Raw genomic sequence first — 27,022 nt, forward strand, 5'->3', positions numbered from 1 at the left:
AAAACTAGCTGGGCATCATGGCAGGTGCCTGTCATCCTACCTACTTGGAGGCTGAGGAAGAGGATTACTTGAGCCCAAGGAGTTTGAGGTTGCTGTAAGCTATGATGATGCCACTGCATTTCACTAGGGCAACAAAGTGAGACTGTCTCAAAAACAAAGCAAAACAAAAATAGTCATGTGTTGCATCTCAAAACAAACATCAGTGCACTCTAGTATTTATGGATGGAATAATATAGTGTCAAGGACTTGCTTTAAAATAATATGGGAGGATATAGATGATAAATATTGTTCATATTATTATATTATTATTTCATTACATTGTATTTTCTGTATATGCTAAAAAATTTCCATAATACAAAGTTAAAAATAAGAGAGATGGTTTCATTTCCTTTCCTCTAGACAAGATCAAGTTCAAACTATTTCACTGAATCTCAGGATGCTTTTGTTTGATGTTACAGAAAATTGTCAAAGATTGGGTTTTCCAGAAGTAGACAATGGTGTGGAGTTGGGTAGAAATATTTTTGTTATGAATAGGGAGGAAGCAGGATTGTTCAGAATTGAACTGCTACTCAGGACTAAAGGATCCTCAGCCATACTGATGTCTACAGTAATACTGCCCATCAGAGTGTCCTTCCCCACTCAGAGTGTCCTCAGAGTGTATAATGAGTTGAAATAGCCATCTGCTAACTGACATTGCACCTGTTCACCCAAGAGATCTGATGGTGATGTATGAGGGGATTAATGTTGTTTTCATGCCTGTTAACATAATATTTATTCTGCAGTCCATGGATCAAGCAGTAATTTTGACCTTTAAGTCTTATTATTTAAGAAATACAGGCCAGGCACAGTAGCACACACCTAGCTGCACCTTGGGAGGCCAAGGTGGGAGGATTGCTTGAGGTCAAGTTTTAGATCAGCCTGGGCAATAGTGAGACCCCAGATCTACAAATAATTTTTTAAAAAATTAGCTGCATGTGAAACACATGCCTATAGTCCCAGTTACTTAGGAAACTGAAGCAGAAGGATTTCTTGAGCCCAGCAGGGAGATGATGATGTCACTGCACTTTAGTCCAGGGAGCAGAGCAACAAAGACCCTGTCTCAAGAAAAAAAGAAGAAAATAAATATATTTCATTAGGCTATTGCTGTTATGAAACAGTGATTCCTCTGATGGATCTGAGCAATGTAAATTGAAAACCTTCTGGAAAGTATTTGCCATTATAAGATAACACTAAGAGGCTTGGCACCCACAGCACAGTGGTATGGTGCCAGCCACATACACCCAGGCTGGCAGGTTCGAACCTGGCCCAGGCCAGCTAAACAACAATGACAACTACAACAAAAAAAATAGCCGGGCGTTGTGGTGGGCACCTGTAGTCCCAGCTACTTGGGAGGCTGAAACAAGAGAATTGCTTGAGCCCAAATGTTTGAGGTTGCTGTGAGCTGTGATGCTATGGCACTCTACTGAGGGCAATATAGTGAGACTGTGTCTCAAAAAAAAAAAAAAATGCCACTAAGAACATTTGCAATTTGAGAAGTCTGGAAGAAGTTGATTCCCACCCTCTTGGGTAACTTTGAGGGGTTTAAGACTTCAGTGAAGGAATTAGCTGCAGAGGTGGCAGAAATAGCAAGAGAACTAGAATTAGAAGATGCAACTGAATTGCTGCACTCTCATGATAAAACTCGAATTGATGAGGAGTCTCTTATTATGTATGAGCAAAGAAAATTGGTTTCTTGAGATGGAAGCTACTCCTGGTAAAGATGCTGTGAGCATTGTTGAAATGACAACAAAGGTTTAGAATATTACATAAACTTAGTTGATAAAATGGTGGCAGGAGGTGAGAAGATTGATTTCCATTTTGAAAGAAGTTCTATTGTGGGTAAAATGCTATCAAATATCGTTGCATGATGCAAAGAGATCTTTCTTGAAAGAAAGAGTCAATCAATGTAGCAAACTTCATTGTCTTATTTTAAGAAATGACTCCCTTTCCTCAACTGCTAGCAAGGTTCTTCCAAGGAAGCTGTAGTCACACTGAGTGAGGCCCTCACTTTATCTAGTGACTAGCACCATGTCTGGCAGCACCTGCCCCATATCACTGGCACCGTATCCTCTGTCTCTTAGCTTGTCTGTATCTACTCGGCCTTCCTTCTGCCAAAAGACCACCCCAGAAAGGATGATCAATGCCCTCATGAAAGCTGCTGTTGTAAATGTTGAACCTTTTTGGCCTGGCTTGTTGCAAAGGCCTTGGCCTATGTCAAGAGCCTCATCTGCCCTGCTAGGAAGAAGGAAATGGAAACAAAGAAAGAAAAATTTGAGGAATCTGATGATGGCACAGGTTTTGATCTTTTTGACTGAACCTCCTTTATAATATGTTCAATAAAAAGCTGAACTCTCAGCCTGAGCAAGAGTGAGACCCCATCTCAACAACAACATCAACACACATACACAAAAGGAAAAAATTAGCTGGGCAGGCTTGGTGCCTGTAGCTCAGTGGCTAGGGTGCCAGCCACATACACTGGCGCTGGCAGGTTCAAAACCAGCCCGGGCCTGCCAAACCACAATGACAACTACAACAAAAAAGTAGCCAGGTGTTGTGGTGGGTACCTGTAGTCCCAGCTACTTGGAAGGCTGAGGCAAGAGAATCACTTAAGCCCCAGAGTTTGAGGTTGCTGTGAGCTGTAATGTCACAGCACTCTACTGAGGGTGACATAGTGAGATGTCTCAAAAAAAAAAAAAATAGCTAGGCATTGTGGTGGGCACCTATAGTTCCAGCTACACAGGAGGCTGGGGAAAAAGAATCACTTAAGCCCAGGAGTTTGAGGTTGCAGTGAGCTATGATGATGTCAGTGCACTCTAGCCAGGCAACAGAGCAAGACTCTCAAAAAAAGAAAAAGAAGAAAAGAAGTATGGGAGGCTGAGGCAAGAGAATCGCTTAAGCCCAGGAGTTGGAGGTTGCTGTGAGCTGTGTGAGGCCACGGCACTCTACCGAGGGCCATAAAGTGAAACTCTGTCTCTACAAAAAAAAAAAAAAAAAAAGAAAGAAGTAGTTGTGGCCATCCCAACCTTCAGCAACCACCACCTAATCAGTCAGCAGCCATCAGCTCTGAGGCAAGAGCCTCCACCAGCAAAAAGATTACAACTCATTGAAGGCTCAGATTATTGTTAGCATTTTTTAGCAAAATACTTTAGTATTTTTAAATTGGGGTATATAAATCTTTAGATATAATGCTATTGCACACTTAATAGACTACTATACAGTGTAAACATACCTTTTATATGACTGGGAAACTAAAACATTTCACATTTGCTTTATTGCAGTGGTCTGGAACCAGACCTATGCTATTTCTGAGGTATCTTTAATTCCAAGGTGATTCTCCGTCTGGAAAAGAGAAATATACATTGATCTGGGGACCAGATCCTCTACTCCCTACAATTTTTATCAATTCTACATTAGTATAGGTTGTTATGTTAGTCACCATTAAATTTCATGCTGTCATAAACTTACCCTAGAATCCCATGCCAGTTACAATGGGCAGAATAATACTTCAGTGAATAACTCTGACACCTCAGTGCCTTAAAACAACTTGCATTCATTTCTTACTCATGCTACTAGACTACTCTGGGTCTGCAGAGGGGCTGCTCATCGTAGTCACTCAAGAACATAGGTTGACATGCAGCCACTGTCTCAAACACTGCCAATCACTAGGCCAGAGGAAAAAGGCAATCTAGAATGCATTCACTCCTAATTCTTCCAAACACCTCTACTCACACCTTTTTTGGCCACAGCAATGCCACATAACCTCATCTATTTCAAGTAAGCAGAGAAGTACAATCCTACCATGTATAAGGAGAGAAAACTAGAACATTTCTGAAAAGGACTAATGACATTATAAATACAGTGCACTTTCTTTCTCTCTCTTTCTCTTTTCTTTTAGATAGAATCTCACTTTGTCACCATCAGTAGAGTGCTGTGGTGTCACAGCAACCTCCAACTCTTGGACTCAAGTGATTCTCTTGCTTCAGCCTCCCAAGTAACTGGGACTACAGGTGCCTGCCACAATGCCTGGCTATTTTTAAGAGATAGAGTCTCACTCTAGCTCAGACTGGTCTCAAACATGTGAACTCAGGCAATCTATCCGCCTTAAGCCTTCCAGAGTGCTAGGATTACAGGCATGAACCACTGTGCCCAACCTTAGTTTCTTTTTTTTGAGACAGTGTCTCACTCTGTCACCCAGGCTGGAACGCAGTGGCAAAATCATAGCTCATCACAACTGCAAGCTCCTGGGCTCAAGCAATCCTCCCACCTTAGCTAGGACTAGGCATGTGCCACTATACCTAAGTATCTAGGACTCCCCCTAAGTATCTAGGACTACAGGCATGTGCTACTATGCCTAGCTAATTTTTAATTTTTTTTGATAGAGCCGAAGGTCTCACTATATTCCCCAGGCTGGTCTCAAACTCCTGACCTTAAGTGATCCTCCTGCCTTGGCCTCCCAAAGTGCTGGTATTACAGTCATAAGCCACTGTCTCTATGTTTTAGGTCTTATTGACACAAACTCATCTGGAATCCAATTGTGCTAATCGATGAATAAAGTACAAAGCAGCAAGAAATTTTAGTTCCTTGTTGAATTCTATTATGATGTGAGCGATTAAATCATACATGTATCTGAAATTGTTCTGACATTCTTAGTTGCTTAACTCAGAAAATTATTTATAGTTCAAAGTAGAATCAGGTCAAAAACAGTGTAGTGAACTACTAAGAGCATCCCTCATGAGAGTTTCTTAACTAGGAATGTGTTTTAGAATTCCCAGGGGTGCTTTTTAAAATTGCTGACTCCACCCAGAATCAAAATTTCCCAGAGTGAGTGCCAGATGTGCATATCTTCAAAATACATGCTTCTCTTTATCCATCCTTCAGTTAAGAACTACTGTCCCGGGCGGCGCCTGTGGCTCAGTGAGTAAGGCGCCGGCCCCATATGCCGAGGGTGGCGGGTTCAAACCCAGCCCCGGCCAAACTGCAACAAAAAATAGCCGGGCGTTGTGGCGGGCGCCTGTAGTCCCAGCTGCTCGGGAGGCTGAGGCAAGAGAATCGCGTAAGCCCAAGAGTTAGAGGTTGCTGTGAGCTGTGTGGTTCCACGGCACTCTACCTGAGGGTGGTATGTGAGACTCTGTCTCTACCAAAAAAAAAAAAAAAAAAAAAAAAAAAATAAGAACTACTGTCCCATAATATGTATTACATAATACAAGAAACATAAAGGCAGATTCCATGTCTGTTTTTGCCACATTACGTTACCAATGCCTAGTACATGTAATTGCTCAATAAAAATACTATTGGTCAATATTTATTCATGAAACATTGTTATCAAATAATGCACATAATATCCCCAAGGATTCCATTACCTGACCTTGTCAAGTCTCTTTAGGAACTAATACAACACTTCTATGACCATCCACTGTATCATCCTCTCAAAAACTGAAGTGAGGCTAGGCATGGTTGTTCATGCCTATTGTCCTAGCTACTGGAAAGCTTGGGGTGGGAGGATTGTCTGAGCCAAGAAGTGAGTCCAAGATTATTGGACCTGTGATTGTGCTACTGCACTTCCACCTGGGCAACTGAGCAAGACCTTAAAAAAAAAACAACCTGAAATGGAAGTAATTTGACATATCTTGTTTTTAGTGTGCATAATGTATCTATGATGATCACAACTTCCTTTTCACAAAATGTCTCTTTGATTATTCTGAAATTTCATAAGGTAGTGATATAAAACTTACCAGTATACAGCATCTTTTATCATCTTTTTGCCTATTCAAAAATAAAAAGATTTGCTCATCATTAGTCTTCTGGCCCCTCTTCTTTTCCTTGGGATTCCTCAAAGCTGTATCGCATCAGAACGATCCTCAGGCTTGAATCAAGGCACTTACCTGGAAAGAAATAACAGTTGCTACAACATTTGAGTCATGTCAATCTTTGTCCTTAACAATGCATGGAATATTAACTTAAATGCTGTTTGCCATTCAAAGCAGATGGAAATATAATCCAAGAATAAAGGCCATTCAATATGATAATCTCAAAGGAACGTAATATCATTGTTTGCTCCAGAAAAGTATTATGAATATTTTTACTGCCTGTTTTCCATAAGCCAGGCAGATTCCAAATATGCATTCACACAAAAAGGGAAAAGACATTGGTAACAAAGAAACATACAATACAACTCTTATCTAAGAACAGCTAATAATAAAAAAACTGACAATAAGTATTGGCAAGGATGTGGAGAAATTGGAAACTTGATACATTTCTAGTGGGAATGTCAAATGGTACAGCCACTTGGGAAAACATTTTGGCAGTAAAGTTAAATAGAGAGTTACCATATGAGGTAGCCATTCCACTCCTAGATATATACCCAAGAGAATTAAAAACATAGTTCATGCAAAAATGTGTCCATGAAATGTTCATAGCATCATTATTCATTGCAGCCAAAAGGTGGAAACAACCCAACTATCCATCAACTGATGAATGGATAAACAAAAGGCAGTTTATTTACCCAACGAAATATTATTCAGCCATAAGAAGGAAGGAAGTACTGATGCATGCTGCAACGTGGATGAAACTTGAAAACATTATACCAATTGAATGACAATATTTATGCATATTACTGATACTATGGGTGTCAGTCTGAATTACTAGCAGAGAGATGCTCTCCAAAAATATTGAATCTAACTGGGAATAAGCAGAAGCATTTTGATATGGAACATGGGTGCCATAGTAAACTGTGTACATATATGAGGAGGTTGAGGCAAGAGGAACTTCTCAAAGGCAAAAGAAATGTACATAATTTGTTTTGAAACAAAAGAATACTAGTTACAGGGGCTTATCACACAAGTGGATGTCTGCCCATTAGTGGAGACAGTGTGTTAGGCAGGTATTCTTGTGCATTGTGCTAGCTGTCCTTGTGACTTATTTAGCAAGATGCAGTTTAAAAAGTCTTTGGCAAGATTCTTCTTACAGGCATATGTGCATAGGAGCCCTTCAGAAAGTCGTCGTAATAATTCCTATCATAGGCATGTGTACACGATGACTCCATCTTAATCTTGACAACTATCACATTGGTATATAGTATAATGAAAAAACTATTTTTATTCCTTCTGTCATTTCAAAAGTTTATGTGAGCGGCTTTTTCCCTTGAATGTCCCCCAAGTTCACTATGGAAGACTGTACTCACTACCCCTTGCTTTGTCGTATCAGTTAGACAGGGAGAAACAAACCTAAATTTATTTCTTGTTCCATGCTGGTTCTAGTGATCAGGTGGCTCTCTTCCATAAATCATATGGGAAGTCAAGCTTCTTCTATCTGTGGCTCTATCCTCCCCTGGAGCCTTGTATCTATCTGTCTCCCACAGTGAAAGCAGAAAGATATGGGAGAGGGTGTTTGAGAGACTTTATCATCCAGTCCCCAAAGCATTATTATTATTTTGTTTGTTCTAGAAAAACCTGATTGACTTACCTGAGAAGTAGGCCTTATGGCTTCATGTTATTACTGAATGATGTTTCCTATACAATATCCTGGGATCTAGGGCAAATAGATCACCACTGCAGAGAAAGCCAGGTTTAGATAGAATTTCTGTTCTTACAGTACACATCTGTATGTTCTAGCAGTCAAAAGGTCTATATTTGCATTGAAATCCAGTTCACGGTTTATCTTTTGGGCATTATGCCATGTTATAGCTTTATATTCTATTTTTCTTTTAATCTTTAATGAACCACTTCTGATGAACTGATCTGCTTTTGTGAAATGGTGATATAATGCAACACAGTGACAAAGAAATTGATGTTCTGAACAAGTAGAGGCAGTAACATGCAAATAGTGTGGAAATGTATTAGTGAAGAGGACCAGCATTCAGTTATGTAACAATTACTGAGAAAAATTAAATGAGAAGATAATTTAAGCATGTAACAATTTATAACAACGATCAACACACTGTCAATGGTCTATATGCAGCCAGTATGTACGGTAGCATTTTCTAAACTGGCTTGTCATGACTTCCATAGACTTGGCAAGTAAGGAGCCAAAAGGATTTGGATAGTTTATTAAAAGATCAGTGTGGCATCAGTTCCCTGGATCCCTAGTCCCATAGCATGACACCAAACAGGGACTAGATGACAGATGTCAGGAACGGTGAGTCACTTTGCTCCTGAGGAGCAGGGCAGGCTCAGCCCTGCATGAACCTTGGAGTGAGCTAAATTTTGTCCACTAGGTGCCTCCTTTGCATCACCCCAGACCCTACCCTTTAAGCCAGCCCTGAACTACTGCCAAGTAATTTTATAGAACTACAAAGAAGCTTGCCCTTGAATGGGGGCACAAGGCGTTCAATTGAGGCTAGGGAGACAGAGAAGTGGCCTGTAGACGCCCACAAAATAGATGAGAAACCTTGGTCTAGAAGAATTTCAGGTGATTGAGAACTGTGAAGTCCTGCCTACTTGGCCCTGGTGGAGATGTTCAAAGTGGATAGGATGCCACAGCAGAGTTGTTCTCCTAGGCCTAGGGACTAATATCTAAAGTTTTTTGCTGACTGTAGTAAAGGAGAACTATGCTGGCTATGCACAGTGTCTCCAAGCAGAATAGACCATTGATCTTACACAGAGTTTTTGGGCAAAGTAGAATTGAGAGATCAACAAAATTTCTGGAGGCTTTAGAGATTGATAGCACCTGTAAGAAGCTGATTGCTCTGATGAGGCTGTTGTTGATTTCGGCACTCAGAGGCAGGTGCATTGGACTATTTGTGATTGGCGGTTCTTCATAGGTTGGCTTTGATCATTGAGGCAGTTGTCCTTGCTGGATTGAATGGGTTCTGACTAAACTTGTTACCAGAGCTTCAAAACAAAAGTACTTTTCTAGCAGTAGGAAGCTATTTTTATTTTCAGAAGGTAAAGGAATATCTTAGTAAAGTAATCCTTAATCATTGTTAAAACTTGTGAAATACCAGTGAACAAAATTATTCCATTGACTAATACCGCTGAAACTTTCAGAATGTCTTCTGACTGCTTGATGGACTGTAGGGTTCATGAGAGGCCAATTCCATGTAGAAAAACCTTGTCCCAGCCTAAACTTTTGGAAGGAAGAGGCTGGGTCCTGTTTGTCTTAACTGTCCAGGCTAGGTCTCACACACAGTAGGTGCTCAATTCTTGGACGAGTGGATTACGTTTTACAAGTCATAATCCTTAGGAATGGCAGAAAGAGAAAAAAAGAGGATCGGGCAGGCAAGAAACTCAGATTTCATTAATTGCTGTGTGACTGTAAGACAAGGGAAAATGACGTTCCTTAAATGTTTGGCTTATGAGTACCATACTCATTTAGGTGAAATGCATGGTGTATGTATTCTGTGTGTACAGATGTGTACCGTGGTCTGTCCCTGTTCAGAGGATCACGAAGATGAATACTGTGACTAGGCCAGCTTGCCCGACCCAAAACTCGCCCTGAGAAGCCAGCCCTTCTGGGCCAGGGGGTTGCAGGCCTCCCCCTGCCGGCAATTCCAGCCGTTTTCCATCCTCCCTGTTGTGCCTTGTGGTGGGAGCAGGATGGGAACCAATAAAGAGAAAGAGACTACGGGCTGTACAGAGCCCAGGCGTGGGGTCGGGGCAGAGAGGAGGGCCGCGCGGGCAGCTGGAGCCGGGGCGGGCCCGGCGCGCATTGGCCCAGCCCGCGCCCCTCCTCGCCGGGCCCGCCCGGCGCCCAGGAAAGTGCTTCGCCCAGCGGAGACGGGCAGGGGCGATTTCGGTGACCGGGGGAGACATGGCTGAGTATACGCGGCTGCACAACTACCTGGCGTTGATTCGCCTCCGAAACCCGCCGGTCAACACGATCAGGTAAAGGGCTCGATCGCTCCAGCCCCGGACAGTGGGGCCTCGCCCGCCGATGCTGGACGCTGTGCCCTTCCCTTGCTGGTTTAAACTGAGACATCGGCACATTCAACAACTAGCAAGTGGCAGACATGCCAACGCCTTTTTCCCCCTTTCTTTTTAAAGCTTAAATTACTAAATGAGACCTGGAGTCCAGCCGGGTCTGTCTTGGCAATTTTGGGCAGAACCCTTGTGTTTGCTTCCAACTTTGGGTTCGCATGAACTTTCTATTCCAAAGGTCTTAACTTAGTTCAGTGTTGGACCTTGATCCAACTTCTCCCTCCGGCATCGAGTCCAGTGTTAGCCAGAGTCAACAGCTTTAGTAATTGTACAGTAAAATGGTTTAACATTTTAAAAAGTAAAGTAAGGCCCCCACTGATGCCAAACCAGGGAGTAAAGAAGAATTTTGTCCTGGCCCAGAAAAGCAAAATTCGTATCTTCTGATCTGTTTAACGTTCGGGGCTTTGGTCTTCCCGTGGATGATCCGTGTCAGAGTAAGCCTACTAAATAGCCTTTTCTAAAGAAATATATAAAATAGCATTTCCTGAAAAACTGCAATTTAATCTTTTATTTAATTGTGGGGTACCTTCCTTGTGCAGTATGTACTTAGAGCATTACTTTTAAAAGTGAGAACAATGCTGCTTTTTTGAAAATTAATGAAGTTAATTTGGTCTGGTTCTTACATATCTTTGGGGAAAAAAGTGTAGTTGTACATCAGCTTTGGAAAGAGCCACCAAAGAGCCACTCCCTATCTACAGGGAGTAGGATTAGTGGAAAAGATGATTTGTAGGTTATCATTTATCCTTTATACAAAACAGATATTTAGTCAAAATTCTTACCATACACTGTGGAGCAAAAAAGAGACTAAATTTAAAAGACCTGCCAATTTTAATAGAATTTTTTTATCCTACTGTCATCAGATTTGACTTTATCATTAGTTTTAATATTAGTTTTATTTTAATGTGAATTATTACATTTAATAATACAAAAAATTGCTGGAATAAAATTACACAAGGATATGTCCACTTACTTGCCTTTCCCAGGGGAAAAAATACCAAAATGCCTGTTACATTTTTCTTTGTCAAAACCAATGTAAGTAATACAATAACCTATCAATTTTGGACTGGTCTGTATACTGATTAGAATTACTAGTTATTGTAATTCTACTGCATAATGGTTAACTATGCCCATCAAGACCTTAGGGGAAAAAGCCCCACAGTTTAATATCTGTAACTACCAATACCAATTTTAAATGTATCTGGTACTTAATTTGCACTCCCTACCACCACTCCCTTCCCCACTTTCCAGGAGAAATGTGAGTATCTACCTCATAAAGTCGTGAGGTTTAAATGAGTTGGAGATTATAAACCAGCATTTAACAGATGTCTATCATTATTCCTGTTAAAAGTCCTATTACTTTTAAATGATGTCTATCATTAGTCCTGTTAAAAGCCCTCCCCACTGTCCTTGCAGCTCAGAATCGCTTCAGCTTCATCAATAAGATTTTCTCCACATGGGAACAATCATGTCTCTTCCCTTTCCCATCTGTCTTCTTCTGAACTATTTTCTTCTAGGTAGAAGTGTATTTCCCAGGATGTTAATCCAGTTTAACGGGACACCTGGGTTTGTTTGTTTCCTGTATGCTTTTCTTTCTTTTCTCTATTTCTTCCTTTTCCTCTCCCTGATTCTAATTTTATGCTGGGAGTCACCTCTCCCTAGCTCACCGAAAGATTCTTATTTGAGTTTTTTTCCTTCCCCAAACAAAAACTTTAAATCCTTTATGGCTAGTTTAGCCAGCCATGTTTTCTTCCATTCAGAGAAATGCAGGCCCTAGGTCATGCTTGATTACCAGGCCTGTCTCCTGGAACAATGGCTTTTTTCTTTTCTTTTTCTTTCTTTCTTTCTTTTTTTTTTTTCCCTGAGACAGGGTCTTGATCTTTTGCCCAGGCCAGAGTGCAGTGGTGCAATCATTGCTTACTGCAGCCTTTAACTCCTGAGGTCAAGCAATCTTCTTGGCTCAGCCTCCTAAGTAGGTGGGACTACAGGCACAGGATATCACTCCTGGCTAATCGTTCTCATTTTTTTTATAGATACAGAGTCTCATTACATTGCCCAGACTGGTCTTGAATTCCTAGCCTCAAGCAATGCTCCGGCCCTGGCCTCCCAAAGTGTTGGGATTATAAGCATGAGGGGTGGGGCTCACACATTTTCTTTACTGGAATCCACATAGTAAGATTCATGTTTTACACATTAACTCGAGGCACACTTACATATGAATACAAAACCGAAAACAAAGTTTTATGACACACAACCTATCCTTATGCTTTATTTTGTTGGGTATATTCTATTTTCTCTTCTTTGTTTGAAAAAGTGCTTGCAAGCCACAAACTTCGTGATGACCTTTAGTTTAAAAAAAGAAAGCTGTCAAATAATGATCTCTTTTGTCTAAAAAGCTGAAGACTTTTGGACAACACTCATGAAATGTTATCTTTACTCCAGACTCCATTTCTTCACACCTGACAGTATTAAGGAGAGAAAATAATTTCTTAACCTCTGTGGCCTTTACCTTACTACCAGACCACGGTCCCTCTCAGTCAGCTTGAATCTAATAAAGCTATATTGGTTACAGCAGTTTTAATTTTTCTTTTTTCCTGTTTTTGATTTTGCAAAATTAACAAGAACATAAATAGGAGAGGAGGGGTTAGGGAAATAGGAAAAGCCAGTGTCTTCTCCTGAGTGGCACTGGTTAAACTAATTCTGGTTAATTTTGTAGAAATAGGACTTTTGGACTTCTCAGTATTACATAATGGTTCTGAATCTGTTTTTCATTATCAGAATTGGTATCTCCTTTATTTCCTGAGGTTTTAACTCATTGTTGCTGGTCTTAACACTATGGCCTTTATAGAAGTTTGTTGTGATTTGTTTTTCACTTTGTGTATTAAAGAAATTTTACCCCAAATACTCAGAATTGCAAAGGCAAAACTGATTGGAATCTGGTTCTATTATTTTTTAGTTTTTAATTATTATGGATACATAATAGTTGTGTATATTTATGGAGAATTTGTGATGTTTTGATACAGTTATACAATGTATATTAAATCAGGGTACTAGGTATCCATCACCTCAAGCATTAATCATTCCTTTGTGCAGGGAACATTCCAATTCCACTCTTAGTTATTTTAAAATATACGATAATTTATTGACCAGAGTCACCCTGCCATGCTATCAAATATTAGATGTTGTTCATTCTACCTAACCATCCTCACTTATTGTCCCTTCCCTGCCTCTGGTAACCATCATTCTACTCTCTATGAGATCAATTGTTTTAATTTTTAGCTGCCACATATTTAATATAAGTGATAACATGCAAAATTTATCTTTCTATGCTTGGTTTATTTCACTTAACATCTAGTTCATCTATGTTGTTGCAAATGACAGCATTATTTTTTATGGCCAAGTAATAGTCCATTCTATATATGTATTAAATATTGTATGTATGTACCACGTTTTCTTTATGTATTCATCCCTTGATGGACATTTAGGTTGATTCTAAATCTTGGCTATTGTGAATGTGCTGCAGTAAACAAGGGAGTGCAGATCTTTTCTTTTTTTTTTTTGAGACAGAGCCTTACTCTGTCACCCTGGGTAGAAAGCTATGGAGTCAGCCTAGCTCACAGCACCTCAAACTCTTTGGCTCAAATGATCCCCCTGCCGCAGTCACCCAGGTAGCTGAGACTACAGGCACCCACTTTGACACCTAGATAGTTTTTCTATTATTTTATTTTATTTTTTTACATATACATGTGTTTATTTGGTTTCCACTTCTTGCCCTCACAAAATTAAAAAGGCTTCAAATTTAATAACAATAACAATGTTTAAGATAAGGACTAGAAACAAAAACCTCATAAAGAACGAACGAAGATAAATATATTCAGAAAAGAAATCAGACAATTGCTGTAGTTTTTCTATTTTTAGTAGACACAGGGTCTCACTCTTGCTCAGGCAGATCTTAAACTCCTGAGCTCAAGCAATCTACCCACCTCTACCCAATCCCAGAGTGCTAGAATTATAGGCGTGAGCTATCAGGCCCCGACCTCAGATATCTTTTGATATATTGATTTCCTTTCTTTTGGATATATACTTAGCAGTGGGATTGCTGGATCATATGGTAGTTATATTTTTAGTATTTTGAGGAACCTCCCGGCTGTTCTTTGTTATGGTTGCACTAACTTACATTGCCACCAACTGTATATGAGGGTTCCCCTTTCTCCACATCCTTGCCAATATTTGTTATTGCCTGTCTTTTAGATAAAAGCCACTTTAACTGGGTGAGATGATATCTCATTGTGGTTTGGTTTGCCTTTCGCAAACTAATGATAGTAAGCATTTTTCATATACCTGTTGACTACTGGCCATTTGTATGTGTTCTTTTGAGAAATGTCTGTTCAGATGTTTTGTCCATTTTTAAACCAGCTTGATTTTTTTTTCCTAATTGAAGCGTTTGAACTTCTTATATATTCTAATTATTAATTCCTTGTCAGATGGGTAGTTTGCACATGTTTTCTCCCATTCTGTGGGTTGTCTCTTCTGCTTGCTGGTGGTTTCCTTTGCTGTGCAGAAGCTTTTTAGCTTGATGTGATCCCATTTTTCCATTTATGCTTTAGTTGCTTATGCTTTTTAGTATTACTTAAGAAATCTTTGCCCAGACCAATGTTCTGGAGTGTTTCCCTAATGTTTTCTTCTACTGGCTTCATAGTTTCAGGTCTTAAATTTAAGTTTTTAATCCATTTTGATTTGGTTTTTATATATGGCAAGAGATGGGGTCTCTTCTGCATATGGATATCCAGTTTTCCCAGCAGAGACTATCTTTTCCCCAATGAAAGTTCTTGGCACCCTTGTTGAAAATAAAGCCCCCATAGATGTGTGGATTTATTTCTGTTCCATTAGTCTTATTAGTCTGTTTTTATGTCAGTACTTTGCTGTTTTGGTTACTACAGCTATATATTATAATTTAAAGTCAGATAATGTGATTCCTTCAGTTTTGTTCTTTTTGCTCCGGTTAGCTTTGGCTATTCTGGGTCTTTTGTGATAGTAATTTTTTTCTATTTCTGTAGAGAATGTCATTGATCTTTTGATAGGGATTGAGTTGTGTAGGATAGAGCATAGGGTTAAAAGTGCTGTGCAATAGGGATAGAGTAACCTGGGGAAAAGCCAAGAATCATTGCTGACCAGGAGTACTGAAAACAATACTCACTAGATACAGCACACTGTGCCAGCCCTAAATCGTATATTAGCAGCGATAAGACTAATGGAAGACAGAAGAGCAGTAGCATGATGAGTTAGGAGTTCAGCCATGCAGCTAAAAAAAAAACCTACTTGTTTTTTAAGCTTTACCTCGATTTGCAGTTTTCTGCTGTGCTGTATTTTTTCATGCCTGAGATTTCAATGAAAGACAGGAATGTCGGAGGGGGGCCTTACCCTTGTTTCTCCTTGCGAAGTGCTTGCTGGTGTTGGCCTCCACATGTCCCTCAGTTCAACACAAATGAACTGTGTATGTGTTATTCATTTGCATTGAGTTGGATAAGGTGAAAAAATTCCCTGGATTACCAGGCCAAGTCTCCCACTCTCTTCCCTCACTTTCCCGCAGAAAGAGTTTCCTCCCCTATGCAGTTGCCTGCAGTTGGGGGAGAGGTTATACAAGGTACTCCTGTGGCTACCAAGCTGGGACTATACTGGGTCACACTCGGAGCTAGCACTATATTTGGTCTTGCCCAAGGCCTGGGTTGATGTTGCCTGGCTATTTTTGATGTGTATTTGAGGTTTAAGGACTTACTAGTCAGTAGGCTCTTGAGTGAATCCTGCCAGGACTAGGTCCTGCCTTTCAGGACAGCAAATTCTCTTCTGGCCCAGGGTGGGTCTAGAATTTCTGCCCAGGACTGAAGACCTGGAACTGGGAGCTTCAAGAATCTGCCTGGTTCCTATGGTTGAGTTGGTGGCCCAGTTGCCAGGCAAAGTCTGCTGTACTCTTCCCATTCTTTTCCTCAAGTGGAAGGAGCTTCTCCCCCAGCTGTGCTGCTAGCAGTTGGGGGAAGGGATGACACAGATAACTCCCTTGACGGCCATAGCTAGTGTTTTACTGGGCAGTGTGCACCCTATGTCCATTGCTCCAAGCACAGTACAGCCTCGAGACTTACCCAAGGAGTATAGTCTTTGTGGTTTGACTTCTTTTCATATTTATTCTGAGTTTCAGGCCATTTTCATCAGTTGGTGGAGCTAGCCAGAACTCAGGTTCCTACACTGGGGCAGAGGATTGCTCCCTGGCTGATGCAGTCTAAATGCTGCCTCTGTGGGCATGGACAGAATTCTGCCCTGGGTTTTGTTCCCTTGTGACAGGGCAGCACTAAGTTCCAGTGCAAAGTCCAGTAATCAGTCCACCTTCCCTCTCCTAAGCACACAGATTCTCTCTCTCTCCACTCAGCAATGGTGTTAGCTGCTGCTGGGGGATGGACGGGAGGTGGCATAGACAGTGCAAGACTGACAGTCTTACCCTCTTTGGTGTCCCTTTCCTTGACATAATGTTAAAAACCAAATACTGTGACTGCTCACCTGATTTTTGGTTCTTATGAAGGTGCTTTCTTGCATGGATAGTTGTTCAATTTAGTGTTCCTGCAGGGGGATGTTTACTGGAGTGGCCTATTCAGCCATCTGCTCTGTCTCTCTCGCTCTGTCATTTTTCCTTTCAGCAGTTTCTCACATTTTCCCCAGGTTCTTCTCCTTCACCATCACCTTGACACTTTCTAAGAACTGCTTCTGGCAAAGTTTCCTTTCTTGGCCTTCGTGATTTTGGACTTCTTTGTTGCTAAATCCCTGTACCAAGCCTCTCGCCTCATTAAATGGTGTATACAGAGGATTTGCCCTCAGCTCTCTTTTCTTTTCCTTTGGCAGACTCATTCAGTCTTGGCTTTAGCTATCTCTTCTGTGGATGGGTTCCTCATATACTGAAACATGGCAAGATCTACTATACTTTGCCTTATCCTCTAAATTATTTAGTATTAGCTTTGGCTATCAGTTACAGAAAATTCAAAATAATAGTGAATTCAATAATAGAAGTTAATTTCTTTCACAGCAGTGTCCTAGAATGGTATGGCTGCTCCACAGTCATCAGGGACCACAATTCTATCTTTTGCTCTGCCATCTTCAGTACGTGGTTTCTACCTCTAGGTCAAGGTGGCTGCTTGATTTAGCCATCACATCTGCATATCTGCCAGGACTATGGAGAAAAGAGAACGAGAAAGGCATACCCAATCCTTTAACGATTCTTTCCAAAAGTTACATGTACCAAATAGACTTCTAACTCTTTGGCCAGAACGTAGTGCCTTAGCAGACCTTATTGAGCAGGTTGAAGAATTTAGTTTTAATTTGGGCAATTATAAATCCAGTTAAAAACCAGATGTTTTAATACTTAGAAGACGGAGAGGAATTAATATTTGCGGTAACTAGTCACAGCTCCTAGATAATTTCTCCTTTAGTTTTTGTTATATGACAGATGGAAAGTAACTTCATTCCCCTCTGAAATTTACACAATTCCAATTTTACACAAACATTATGGAAACATCACTGTCTTTGTACGTTTATTACAATACTCATCTTATTGATACGTTTCCCTTCAATGATAAATTGTCTTTGTAAGATAACTTCTTTCACTTGCATAGGGGTGGTATAATAATGTTTTTAAATTGGTTAGTGGTGATTCTAAGTGGTCAAAAGTAAGGCACAGTACAGGAAAATAACTTTTGTAAAAGAGTTTCATTTAGTCAAGTCATTGTTTAATTCACAGTAGACACATATGTGTATATTATTTGTTGAAGAAATTAGTGAAAGCTTTAATAAGTATTGACGGTTTTGATCCAGAGTGTGTGTGTAATTTTTCATCTTTAAGAAAGGAAGAAACTCTGAGATGGTAGGAATTTCATTCTAATTTGCTTCTTGTAATTTTTTTTTTCTTTTTAGTGCCGGTATACTCCACAGTATAAAAGAGGGACTACAAAAAGCTAAAAAAGACCAGACAGTAAAAGCTATTGTGATTTGTGGAAATGAAGGCAAATTCTCTGCAGGTAAATCGGGTCTAACTCTCTCCCACTATTTCTGGAATCCAACCACAGATGAAGATCAATATTGCATTAGCTATTCCTGTGGCTAGTAACTTAGTGTGGCTAACGGATATGGGAAAATTGAGTAGAAATGAGAAACATTGTGGGAAATGAGACAGGAATCACAAGAGAGACATGGAGAAGACTTGGCCTTAATCTCTTTTATATTGCTTTGGGGCTTTGGAGAAAATTTAGTTCCAGGCTTGATGGCTGTTATCGCTGCTGGGAGACACCTGCTCATACATATTGCTCTAATATCTGGATCCCATACAAGCTCGGGCAAGTCTTTAGTCTCTTGAATCTTGATTTCTCTACCTATTAAACAGGAATAGCAATAACTATCTTAAGAGTTTTGTAAGATTAAATGAGTTAATACATCTGTAAGAGTCTAGTGTAGCGTGTATACAAAGGTGTTCAATAAATGCTTTTAATTAATGCAGAGTCTTAATATGGAATTCATTTTTCTTCTGATAATTGCCCATCTTAGTGAAGATGGCACTACTTTATTGGATTATTATGTGAAGATGCAAAAATATTGACAAAATACAACATAAGTATTCTGAAATGGTATTTATTCAATGATATCTGTGGTACTTTTTCTTTTCCCAAATGAGTATGTTATACTTTCTGACTACAGTCATGTGGATATAAGGATCTATTCAATCTTACTATAGACAGAGGAATTTAATATGTGTTAATGATAACCCGAAAAAACTTACAGATTTTGGAATCATGGCAATTAATAAATATAAACATATTAATCATTATAACTACCAATCCTCTTGCCCATTATCTGCCAGTACTATTTAGATTATTAATTAATGATAATGAAAATAATAGTAATTTTATACCTTTACTGAGGATTTTTTTTAATTGTTAAATAATAGCTGTGTACGTTAGTGCAATCAAGGGGTACAATGTGCTGGTTTCATATACGGTCTGAAATGTTCTCATCAAACTGTTCAACGTAGCCTTCATGGCATTTTCTTAGTTATTGTATGTAGACATTTGTATTCTGCATTTAGTAAGTTTTGCCTGTACCCATTCTAAGATGCACCGTAGGTGTGGCCCCACCCATTACCCTCCCTCCACCCTAACCTCCCCCTTCCCTTCCCCTTCCTTGGCCCTTTCCCCATATTCTTGTGCTATAGTTGGGTTATAGCCTTCATGTGAAAGCTATAAATTAGCTTCATAGTAGGGCTGAGTACATTCAATACTTTTTTTTACTGAGGATTTTTAATCCTCAAATTCTCTAATCCCCATTTACAGATGAGAAGATTGAGCCAGAGAAATTAAAATAATGTGCCAAATATTAACCAGGTATGAAATGGTATATTCGCCATTTGGAAACCTAAGGTTGGGTACGTAGGATAGTGGCTTTGAGGCATGGAAAGAGGGATCAGAGTAATGGAGAGCTTGATATTTCTTTATAAAGAAGGAGGTAGAAGAAAGAGTGTAATTAAAGGTCAGAGGCAGAAAAAGTAATTCTTCTAGAAAAGATTAGGGGATTTAATGTACTTTTACAGAATAAAATACTGTAATACATTACAGTATTTTACATTTACATTTTCACATTCTTGTGAAATGTATTTGGAACATTGCCAAAAATTAATCAGATATTGGATGATGAAAGCTTATCTAATTTCATTTAGAGTATATTCCCTGACAACAATGCAATTAAGCTGGAGTTCCGTGACAAAAATATAACTAGAAATTCTTATGTGTTTGGAAGTTAAATTCATTTCTTAATAACCTATGAGTCAAAACAGAAATCATGGAATTTAGAAAAAAAAAATGACCTGAATGACAATGAAAACAACATTAAATTAGAGGAATGCAGCTAAGTAAAACTTATCAGGAAATGTATAGCTTTAAAAGTATATATTAGAAAACATTGTGGGAAACGTAGTGAACTCAGCATCTGTATCAAGGAAGCGACAAAACAAGCAGTAAAATAGACTCAAATAAAGTGGGAGAAAGGAAATAATAAAGAGGAAAAGTTAATGAAATAGAAAACATTTAAATGAAGAACAATAATGTCAAAAGTTAATATTGTAACCTACTTATTTGGTTACTCACATTAACCTGAAACAAAAAAAGAAAGCTTCTTTGAAAACACTCATAAAACTGGCAAACTTCTAAAGAGATTGATCAAGGGAAAAAAGCCATACAAGGAATGGTAAAAGGGATATCATTGCAGATGCTATAGCCACTAAAAAAGAAAATGAAGATACTGTGAACTACTAAAAAGAAAAACAAAAACATAGCTTACCAAACTTGACTCAAGAAGAAATAGAAAATTCAAATAGTTCTATAGCCATTAATGAAATTTAATCAGTAATCAAAAATCCCATTAAGTAAATTCTACACCCAGGTGACTTTATTGGTAAGCTCTACAGTAAAGTCAAGGAAAATATTCCAATTTTACACAAACATTTTACAGAGCCAAAAATAGCTTAAAACAACAGAAATCTATTCTCTTACAGTTCTGGAGAGTAGGCGTTTGTAATCAACAGCCCAGCAGGGCCATTCTTCCTCCAAAGGCTTTAGGGAAGAATTCTTCCTTTATTCCTCTAGCTTCTTATGGTTGCTGGCAATTTTTGGCTTATAGATGCATAACTTTAATCTTCACTTCTGTCTTCACATGGCCTTCTCCCCATATATCTGTGTACAAATTTCCCAGGTCTTTTTTTATGTTTTGAGACAGAGTCTCATATACGCCTACCCTAATCCAGTATGACCACATTTTAACTAGATTACAACTGCAAAGACCTCATTTCCAAATAAGGAGACAGTCACAGTTTGAGTGAACACTATTTAACCCAGTACACTTTCCAGCTTATTTTGTGAGGCTTGCATAACCTTAATACCAAACGCTGACAAGGACGGTAAGGAAAAGCAAAATTATAGGCCAATTTCATTCATAAATATAGATGTAAAAATCTTAGGGTATTACGAAACTGAATCTAAAAATATATAAGAAGTGTAAGCATCACTTTTGTCCTAGAAATACCAGATTGGATAAACACTAGAAGATCAACATAATTTAGCCTATTAAAAAAGTAAAGAGAAAAATTATATGATTATGTCAAGAGATAGAAAAATATATATTCTGGTTAGATGTGGTGACTTATGCCTGCAATCCTAGCACTGTGGGAGGCTGAGGCAGGAGGATCACTTGAGGCCAGGAGTTTGAGACCAGCCTGAACAAGAGTGAGACTCCTTTCTCTACAAAAATAGACAAATTAGCCAGGTATAATCCCAGCTACTTGGGAGGCTGAGGCAAGAGAACCCTTTGAGCCCAAGAGTTGGAGTTTGCTGTGACTTATGATGATGCCACTTCACTTTAACCAGGGCAACAGAAAAAGACCCTTTATCCAAAAGAAAAGAAAGAAAGAAAAAGAAAATTTCTAGGTGGTGGCAAATACCTATAATCCCAGCTATTCAGGAGGCTAGGGAAAGAGTATCTTTTGAAGCCAGGAGTTGAAGACCAGCGTGGGCAACATAGCTAGACTCTGTCTCAAAAAACCAAACAAACAAATTCTTAGTAAACTAGAGAGAAAAGTGAAATTTCTTAACCAGGAAAAAGATAACTATTTTGAATAGCCTACAATGAACATAAACAAAATGGCAAATTGAGAGATTTCCTTCTGAGAAAGGAACAAAACAAAGCTGATTGCCTTTGTCATTTCTACTTGACATTGTATTCAAGGTTCTAGCCAGCCCAGTAAGGCTAGCAAAGAAAAAAGAGGTGTGAAATTGTGAAGGAAGAAACAAAACTTCATTATTCAGAAGATATAACAATGTTTGTAGAAAAATCAAAATAATTTATCAGAAAATTGTTAGAATTAATAGAAAATAGCAATTCTTTTTTTTTTTTTTTTTTGAGACAGTCTCAGTTGCCCTTGGTAGAGTACCACGGTGCCACAGCTCACAGCAACCTCCAATTTCTTGGACTCAGGGATTCTCTTGCCTCAGCCTCCCAAGAAGCTGGGACTATAGGCACCTGCCACAACCCTGTTATTTTTTTAGAGACGAGGTCTCGCTCTTGCTCAAGCTGGTCTTGAACTTGTGAGCTCAGGCATTCCACCTACCTTGGCCTTCCAAAGTTTAGGACTATAGGTGTGAGCCACCAGGCCCAGTTAGAATTTAGCAGTTTTGCTGATAAAATCAATACCCACAAACTAATTGGATTTCTATATGCTGGAATTAATTAAAAAGTGAAATCACTATGTTCTTGTCTATGCCTTGGATTATATAAAATTGGGATAATCATACTATCAACCTCTAAGTAGAAGAATATAACATAGCTTTTAAGCACACGGGCCTTTTTGTAGTCAAATTGCCTAAGTTCAAATCCCTACTCTACTGGTTACTAGTCATATGTCTGAAACTAGTCACTTAACATCTCAAAACCTTAACTTCCTTACCTATAAAATGGGGATTGTTATATTACTTAGGTGTTATGAAAATTAGATGAGAAAATATATGAAACTACTTAACAGAGTGCATGATGTATTTATTCAATAAATGTAATTTCCGTTATTACATGAAAAACCACTTACTTATTTATTTAGACAGAGAATCAAGCTGTTACCCTGGGTAGATTGCTGTGGCATCACAGCCCATAGCAACCTCCAATTCCTGGGCTCAAGCAATTCTCTTGCCTCAGCCTCCCAAGTAGCTGGGACTATAGGCGCCCGCCACAATGCCCGGCTATTTTATGGTTGTAGTTGTCATTGTTGTTTGGCAGGCCCAGGCTGGATTCAAACCCGCCAGCTCTGGTGTATGTGGCTGGTGCCTTTGCCACTTGAGCTACAGGTGCCGAGCCAGAAAAACCACTTTAATCAAAAGCTACAAGCATGGTAGGTTTCAGATCAAAATTGATCTTGTTTCTCTAGAATCAAAAGAAATCTAAAAACCAAAACAAAACCCTGGACTAAAGAGTTAAATATGATATATTGGTGAGAAAAAAGTATAAACCCTGGATTGGTGTTAGATGCAGATCATGTAGCAAAAAAAAAGAAAAAGATGAATAGGCTGAAAATGAAATATGAAATGATTACTTAAATATTAAAGACTCATACTAAGCTTCAAGTTGTCAAAGAATAGATAATGCTAAAGGAAAAAAATTACTGTGCAAAATGTTATGTAAAAATAGGAAAATATTTTAAAATCTTACAGTATTCTCTAAATATTAAATACGTATTTGCTATAGGGAAACACAGCCTTCATTTAATTCTCTCATCAGTCACTTAAGGTAGTTATTAAGACCAAAAAGTTAAATATCCTACTCAAGCTCACAAATCCATACATATATGCATGGGGAAAAAACAAAGAATTCCCCCAAATATTAAATTTTTATCTCTGTGTAGCTTTCACATTTTTCATAATCCATTTTTATCATCAAAAGCAATAAATGTTACTTTTATTTTTATTACTTTTTTTAACCAAAAGAATATGATATTGTTTATTTTTGTATTTTGGTTTTTTTTTTTTCCTTTTTTTTTTTTTTTAATTGTTGGGGATTCATTGAGGGTACAATAAGCCAGGTTACACTGATTGCAATTGTTAGTTAAAGTCCCTCTTGCAATCATGTCTTGCCCCCATAAAGTGTGACACACACCAAGGCCCCACCCCCCTCCCTCCTTCCCTCTTTCTGTCCCCCCCCATAACCATAATTGTCATTAATTGTCCTCATATCAAAATTGAGTACATAGGATTCATGCTTCTCCATGCTTCACTAAGAATAATGTCTTCCACGTCCATCCAGGTTAATACGAAGGATGTAAAGTCTCCATTTTTTTTTAATTGCTGAATAGTATTCCATGGTATACATATACCACAGCTTGTTAATCCATTCCTGGGTTGGTGGGCATTTAGGCTGTTTCCACATTTTGGCGATTGTAAATTGAGCTGCAATAAACAGTCTAGTACAAGTGTCCTTATGATAAAAGGATTTCTTTCCTTCTGGGTAGATGCCCAGTAATGGGATTGCAGGGTCAAATGGGAGGTCTAGCTTGAGTGCTTTGAGGTTTCTCCATACTTCCTTCCAGAAAGGTTGTACTAGTTTGCAGTCCCACCAGCAGTGTAGAAGTGTTCCCTTCTCTCCACATCCACGCCAGCATCTGCAGTTTTGAGATTTTGTGATGTGGGCCATTCTCACTGGGGTTAAATGATATCTCAGGGTTGTTTTGATTTGCATTTCTCTAATATATAGAGATGATGAAGATTTTTTCATGTGTTTGTTAGCCATTCGTCTGTCATCTTTAGAGAAAGTTCTATTCATGTCTCTTGCCCATTGATATATGGGATTGTTGGCTTTTTTCATGTGGATTAATTTGAGTTCTCTATAGATCCTAGTTATCAAGCTTTTGTCTGATTGAAAATATGCAAATATCCTTTCCCATTGTGTAGGTTGTCTCTTTGCTTTGGTTATTGTCTCCTTAACTGTACAGAGGCTTTTCAGTTTAATGAAGTCCCATTTGTTTATTTTTGTTGTTGTTGCAATTGCCATGGCAGTCTTCTTCATGAAGTCTTTCCCCAGGCCAATATCTTCCAGTGTTTTTCCTATGCTTTCTTGGAGAATTTTTATTGTTTCATGCCTTAAATTTAAGTCCTTTATCCATCTTGAATCAATTTTTGTGAGTGGGGAAAGGTGTGGGTCCAGTTTCAGTCTTTTACATGTAGACATCCAGTTCTCCCAACACCATTTATTGAATAGGGAGTCTTTCCCCCAAGGTATGTTCTTGTTTGGTTTATCAAAGATTAGGTGGTTGTAAGATGTTAGTTTCATTTCTTGGTTTTCAATTCGATTCCAAGTGTCTATGTCTCTGTTTTTGTGCCAGTACCATGCTGTCTTGAGCACTATGGCTTTGTAGTACAGACTAAAATCTGGTATGCTGATGCCCCCAGCTTTATTTTTGTTACAGAGAACTGCCTTAGCTATACGGGGTTTTTTCCGGTTCCATACAAAATGCAGAATCATTTTTTCCAAATCTTGAAAGTACGATGTTGGTATTTTGATAGGAATGGCATTGAATAGGTAGATTGCTTTGGGAAGTATAGACATTTTAACAGTGTTGATTCTTCCCATCCATGAGCATGGTATGTTCATCCATTTGTTAATATCCTCTGCTATTTCCTTTCTGAGGATTTCATAGTTTTCTTTATAGAGGTCCTTCACCTCCTTCGTTAGGTATACTCCTAGGTATTTCATTTTCTTTGAAACTATGGTGAAGGGAGTTGTGTCCTTAATTAGCTTCTCATCTTGACCGTTATTGGTGTACACAAAGGCTACTGACTTGTGGACATTGATTTTATATCCTGAAACATTACTGTATTTTTTGATGACTTCTAGGAGTCTTGTGGTTGAGTCTTTGGGGTTCTCTAAGTATAAGATCATGTTGTAAGCAAAGAGGGAGAGTTTGACCTCCTCTGCTCCCATTTGGATTCCCTTTATTTCCTTGTCTTGCCTAATGGTATTGGCTAGAACTTGCAGCACTATGTTGAATAGTAAAGGTGACAGAGGACAACCTTGTCTGGTTCCAGTTCTAAGAGGAAAAGCTTTCAGTTTTACTCCATTCAGTAAAATATTGGCTGTGGGTTTGTCATAGATAGCTTCAATCAGTTTTAGAAATGTGCCACGTATGCCTATACTCTTCAGTGTTCTAATTAGAAAAGGATGCTGGATTTTATCAAATGCTTTTTCTGCATCTATTGAGAGGATCATGTGATCTTTATTTTTGCCTCTGTTAATATGGTGGATAACGTTTATAGACTTGCGTATGTTAAACCAGCCTTGCATCCCTGGGATGAAGCCTACTTGATCATGATGAATGACTTTTTTGATGATAAGCTGTGATCTATTGGTTAGGATTTTGTTGAGAATTTTTGCGTCTATATTCATGAGTGAGATTGGTCTGAAATTCTCCTTTTTGTTTGGGTCTTTTCCTGGTTTTGGTATCAGGGTGATGTTTGCTTCATAGAATGTGTTGGGGAAGATTCCTTCTTCCTCAATTTTTTGGAATAATTTCTGCAGTACAGGAATAAGCTCTTCCTTGAAGGTTTGATAGAATTCTGGAGTGAAGCCATCTGGACCAGGGCATTTTTTGGTTGGAAGATTTTTTATTGTTTCTTTGATCTCAGTGCTTGAAATTGGTCTGTTCAGGAGCTCTATTTCTTCCTGGCTGAGTCTAGGGAGAGGGTGTGATTCCAAATATTGATCCATTTCTTTCACATTGTCAAATTTCTGGGCATAGAGTTTCTGGTAGTATTCAGAGATGATCTCTTGTATCTCTGTGGGATCAGTTGTTATTTCCCTTTTATCATTTCTGATTGAGGTTACTAGAGATTTTACTTTTCTATTCCTCATTAGTCTGGCCAATGGTTTATCTATTTTGTTTATTTTTTCAAAAAACCAACTCCTTGTTTCATTAATTTTCTGAATGATTCTTTTGTTTTCAATTTCATTGATCTCTGATTTGATTTTGGATATTTCTGTTCTTCTACTGAGTTTAGGCTTAGATTGTTCTTCTTTTTCCAATTCCATAAGATCTCTTGTGAGATTGTTGATGTGCTCTCTTTCTGTTTTTCGAATGTAGGCATCTAAAGCGATGAATTTTCCTCTCAAAACTGCTTTTGCAGTATCCCACAGGTTTTGGTAGCTTGTGTCTTCATTGTTGTTATGCTCAAGGAAGTTAATGATTTCCTGTTTTATTTCTTCCTTCACCCATCTGTTATTCAACAGAAGATTGTTTAATTTCCATGCCTTTGGGTGGTGTCGAGCATTTTTGTTAGAGTTGAGTTCCACCTTTAGTGCCTTATGGTCTGAGAAGATACAAGGTAAAATTTCAATTCTTTTGATATTTGTTTTGTATCCCAGGATATGATCAATTTTGGAGAATGTTCCATGGGGTGATGAGAAGAATGTATATTCTTTATCTTTGGGATGGAGTGTTCTATATGTGTCTATCAAGC

General features: G+C 38.7%; 1 protein-coding gene across 3 annotated transcripts in view; it reads left to right on the forward strand.

Moving 5' to 3' along the window:
- The first annotated feature begins 9,723 nt into the window (after positions 1-9,723).
- Positions 9,724-27,022, forward strand: part of EHHADH (enoyl-CoA hydratase and 3-hydroxyacyl CoA dehydrogenase) — a 74,413-nt gene continuing 57,114 nt past the window's right edge. The window contains exons 1-2 of one of the 3 annotated variants that reach the window (XM_053565565.1): positions 9,724-9,860; positions 17,904-18,007. In XM_053565565.1, the coding sequence (XP_053421540.1) occupies positions 9,787-9,860; positions 17,904-18,007 (178 nt within the window). In that variant the 5' untranslated portion in view covers positions 9,724-9,786. Of the gene's footprint in view, positions 9,861-10,190; positions 10,388-17,903; positions 18,008-27,022 lie in introns of those variants that run through there. The other 2 variants (XM_053565567.1, XM_053565568.1) reach the window with 2 other exon arrangements.

The sequence above is a fragment of the Nycticebus coucang genome, chromosome 16 (assembly GCF_027406575.1).
Source record: "Nycticebus coucang isolate mNycCou1 chromosome 16, mNycCou1.pri, whole genome shotgun sequence".
Taxonomy (NCBI): Eukaryota; Metazoa; Chordata; class Mammalia; order Primates; family Lorisidae; genus Nycticebus; species Nycticebus coucang.